Below are 4,651 nucleotides of genomic sequence, written 5' to 3' on the forward strand. Positions count from 1 at the left end.
CAAGAGCAAGACCATCTCTACAAAAAATAGAAAAATTAGCCAAGTGCAGTGGCACACACCTGTAGTCCTAGCTACTTGGAAGTCTGAGGCAGGAGAATCACTTGAGCTGAGAAGTTTGAGGTTGCAGTGAGATATGGTAATACCACGGCACTCCAGCCTGGGCAACAGAGTGAGACCCTATCTCAAAAATAAAATAAAACCAAGGGAAAAGATGTATGAGATGGAGTTCAAAAGGGTTTCAGATGTAGAGCTTCCATTTGTCCACTCCCAATGGAGTGACAGTGTTCACTCGTCCTGGCAATGATGTGTGACAATACGCCCAGAGTATTGCCAGCTAGAGAAACTCACTTGAGCTGAAGTTTTTAGTGGGGCTTCACCCTGTAGACATGGTTAGCTACCCCATGGCTGACCTTAACCAAGAGACCCTCCAGAGGGAGAGCTGATACCATGCAATCCAAAGCCCCTATCGTAAATCACTTTATTGTTATCCAGCAAGGCTCAGCGTCCCTCAGACACGCATGCGGGATGTTCCTGAGGCTTAGAGATCACCTACCAAGAGCCAAGGGCAAAGGCCAGACCTCTGATTGCGCAAGGTAAAATTCATTCCTACTCAGCCTCAGTAGTGCATCCTTGGCAGTTATTTATTTATTTTTTGTGACAGAGTCTTATTATGTCATCCTCGGTAGAGTGCTGTGGCATCACAGCTCACAGCAACCTCAAACTCTTAAGCTTAAGTGATTCTTTTGCCTCAGCCTCCCAAGTAGCTGAGACACAGGCGCCTGCCACAATGCCCGGCTATTTTTGTTGTTGTTGTTGCAGTTGTCAATGTTGTTTAGCTGGCCTGGGCCAGGCTTTAACACACCCACCTCAGTGTATGTGGCTGGCGCCCTACTCACTGGGAGCTGAGCTAGGCATTTATTTTTAGAAATTACTTTGCAGGAGGAAGATGAGGTATAAAACTGGGTCTTGTGATGGACAGCCCTGGAGGATGGCTAGGTAGGGTTGATTAGATGAGGATGAGCTTCCACGGTCAGGCTGCCTTTGTTCACGCACAGCTCTTCCTGTATGAACTAGCTACATGACTTTAGCTGGTTGTTTTACCTTTCTCTGCCTCAGTTTCCTCATTCATAAATGAGAACAGTAATGGTACCTCCCCTGTGTTGTTGTTATGAGAATTAAATGAGACAATGCATGTTCAGGGCAGGAGAGCGCAGCACGTGGAAGCACTTGATAAATACAAGGTATTGTTATATTTCTCAAGGAAAAAAACATATCAATCTTTTCCAAACAATTTTCTTTGAGAAAATTTGTGGGTGTTTCTCCCTGAAATTTTCCCATTAATTTTCATACTTTCATATCTCTTAAACACCAGTGAATATGAATTAACAATCTTCCTAACAAATCCTATTTCTGTTTTGGTGGGTGAGTCCTGAGTTAAGGGGTGAGAAGTGCCCCTTAGAGCAAGTGTGTTCCAAAGAGTCTGGGAGATAGAAATTATGGGCAGATTTTTGGTGCAAATTGCAAGTTAATTTAAAAAGTTTAAAAAAGATGTGTCATTTTTTCCCCTAGTTGCTACTGAGAAATCTAGAAGGAGAAAATAAGTTAAATCTTAAGTCAGTAATTTTCGAACTGATGTGCGAAGTCTTGATCTGTTCACTCACCTCTTTCTAGTGTCAAACTCCTTGGGGACTATTTGCAAGCATTACCTTGCCAGAGCTAAAACATAGTCGGCCTGGGAAGGGGCTAATTGACCTTTTGGAAACCGATTAAAACTGAATGAAGCACAAGAGCTTTCTCTGATGGTAGCAGAGCCTTGGGTTCATGCCAGCCACTAATTGTTCTTTAGGCTTTCCCATGAAGGCAGTTGAACTTGAGACTTGGCTTTTGGTTTTGCCATCTGTGAGCTGCCACTTGTCCACATGTGACGTGTATTAAGATTGTTTTTCCAGGGACCATCGCGTTAATGTTCGTCCCTATTGGAATATATTCAAATTTAGATGTAATGCTCTTGTTTTCCACTCTCTGGGGTTAAATGTTCCACACTTTTGCACTCCTAAAGACAGGGGGGCCAACCGTATGAGGACTTGGCTGACAGAGCTCTGAAAAGACTGTTAGATCCTGAGCAGGGCTCGCCAGTCAGTGTCACAGGTGTGGCTTCCTTACAGGATAGGTGCATACAGGCAGACGGGGCACTGCAAATGGTGACTTGCTACCTAATTGAACGTTTTTTCCCCCTAGCTTATTTCCAGTGATGCTGATGGAGCCATCCAAAGGGCTGGAAGATTCAGAGTGGAAAATGGCTCTTCAGATGAGGTAAGGAAGCCTCCCCAGTGCCTGTAATGTCACCAGGCACACGATCACAGTGCTTGTGATATAGCGTGCTCTTCACTGCCATGAAAAGCTTGTCTAGATAGAGTCCTGGAAGGAGTAAAGGGAGCCTCTCAGAGCTTTGCTTAAAGCAGATGGAAGGGAAATGCCAGTATTCTGGCTTGGAAGAATAGGGTGTCGCATGCCCTTTAAAAGTTCTGTGTTAAAACTAGGTAGACACTTGAAGGTATTCTGCCTGTGATGAGATGAAAGACAAATCTAGTGCCCCTTATGGATGGCCCCCAGGATCCCAACTCTTCCTTTGCCAGCATGGCCATCTGACCAGTGCCAGGGTGCATGAGGAAGATGCAGAGAATTGTTGCAAGTACAAAGTGTCATCTTTATTCCAAGGAGATACCAGGAAGGTACCAAAACAACCTACCTGTCTTTGGCCTGGGCCTTCTCTGTGGGCTCTTCCCCCCACCACCACCACTGCAGGCTGCAGGGACTTGACTTGCTTTTCTCGTTATTCAGAACTGCCTCTGGCTGTTTTATCCTTTGGGATCTAACCCCAAAACTTCAGAGTGTGGTAAAACTCCTCAGCCTTTTATTTTTTGCTACCTCTTTGTTCCGTAGCTCATCAGGGGGCTTCAGCACTCCCAACTTTGGAGGCAGACAAGCCAGGGTTCAAGCTCAAGCACCCCTACCTCCCATTTATGTGATCCTGGACAAGGAACCCAGCCTTCCTCAGTCCCCGTCTCTTCATTTGTGAATTAGAAACAGTTTTAGGATTATTGCAGGAGCCATGAGAACTGTGCTCCTAAAGCTCTAAGCACTATGCCTGGCACACAGCAAGCATTGACTAGGTGCTGGATGCCACAGTAATACTGGCTGTTACCGTAACTACTGCTGCAGTGCCAGCATTGTTCTCCTGACCACCTCTGAAGGTAAATTCTTGGTGGAGAAAGGTAAATTTAATTTGAAAGTCCATGGCATTTGAAAAGCTGTTGCTCATTTTTACCTGTGGCCTTAGTTTAGCATACCCATTCACCTGGCATGGACCATTGCCACTGTGGGCTGGACCCCTTAAGAGGTACCCACATACCTCATTTTTGTCCAGAATGATGTCAGCTGACCCACATAGAAGGAATTCCTGAGGGATTTTTCTTCTAAAGCTTAGAAACAACCCTCCCCAAATGATCTGGCTCCTGGAACCAGACAGCCTCACCACCACAAGCTCTAGCAGCCAAGGATGTCCCAAGAACTAAGTCAAGAACAGAAGCACTAGGCCAGGCACGGTGGCTCACACCTGTAATCCTAGCACTCTGGGAGGCCAAGGCAGGTGGATTGTCTGAGCTCACAGGTTTGAGACCAGCCTGAGCCAGAATGAGACCTCATCTCTAAAACTAGCTGGGTGTTATAGAGGGCACCTGTACTCCCAGCTACTCAGGAGACAGAGGCAAGAGAATTGCTTGAGGCCAAGAGTTCGAGGTTGCTGTGAGCTATGATGCCATGGCACTCGACCAAGGGTGACAAAGTAAGACTCTGTCTCAAAAAAACAAAACAAAACAAGAACAGAAGTACTGAGCCCTTGTTTCTCCGTTGGTTGAAAAGCTGGCAGCCACCATGCTGAGTGGGCTGCTGTACCTCAGGACATTCTTCTGCTACCAAAGTTTTGCAAAACCTCAGCCTAGCCCAAGATGAACAAACTACACTGGGCTTTCCCCAGCTCCACATAAGCACAACTCTGGCCCCTGGTAGGCCCAGAGTCTGGAGGAAATCCACACTTCCTAGGAAAGACATAAATGGGGCCTTTATGTGGTCCTAGGATCACTGTACACTTTGATCATCAAACACTGCTCACCCAGCTGTGTCACCTCGCCCTGCCATATGCCAGAGGACAGGTTCTGGGACTGTCCATTCAGGGACTGGAAATCACCTGTGCTGGGTCATGATCACAAGTGGATCTACAGTCAGACTGTTGAAGCTCAAATCATGGCTCTAAAGCTCACCAGTAGCATGGCCTTGGGCAGTTCACTCGACACCTTAGGGAGGATTTGGTGCAGTTATTGATTTTACAAATCACTTTAGCCTATTGTGTTCAAAACATAGTCCTGTCTCAGATTACTTATCTGGAAATATAACATGAAGAATCAGATATTGGTTTGGGTTTTGTTTCCACAAAAGCTACCCAGCAAGAGTGCTCTGTTGGAGTACCTTGGCTGTTTGACACTGATGGTCTTCAGTTAAAAGCTCTGGCCCATGTTACTTCCTAGCCTAATAAAAACCTCACAGGCATCTGGCACCCAGAGGAAAAGAAACTGGTGTGTTCTCAGTTAAAGCC

General features: G+C 46.0%; 1 protein-coding gene across 1 annotated transcript in view; it reads left to right on the forward strand.

The window, feature by feature from the left end:
* GARNL3 (GTPase activating Rap/RanGAP domain like 3) overlaps window positions 1–4,651 on the forward strand; it is a 140,746-nt gene that overhangs the window by 47,006 nt on the left and 89,089 nt on the right. Inside the window, exon 3 of the mRNA XM_003785425.3 lies at window positions 2,239–2,313. Coding sequence (XP_003785473.1) covers window positions 2,239–2,313 — 75 coding nt within the window. The remainder of the gene's footprint in view (window positions 1–2,238; window positions 2,314–4,651) is intronic.

The sequence above is a fragment of the Otolemur garnettii genome, unplaced genomic scaffold (genome assembly GCF_000181295.1).
Source record: "Otolemur garnettii isolate 467f Iridium unplaced genomic scaffold, OtoGar3 scaffold00014, whole genome shotgun sequence".
In the NCBI taxonomy this organism is placed as follows: domain Eukaryota; kingdom Metazoa; phylum Chordata; class Mammalia; order Primates; family Galagidae; genus Otolemur; species Otolemur garnettii.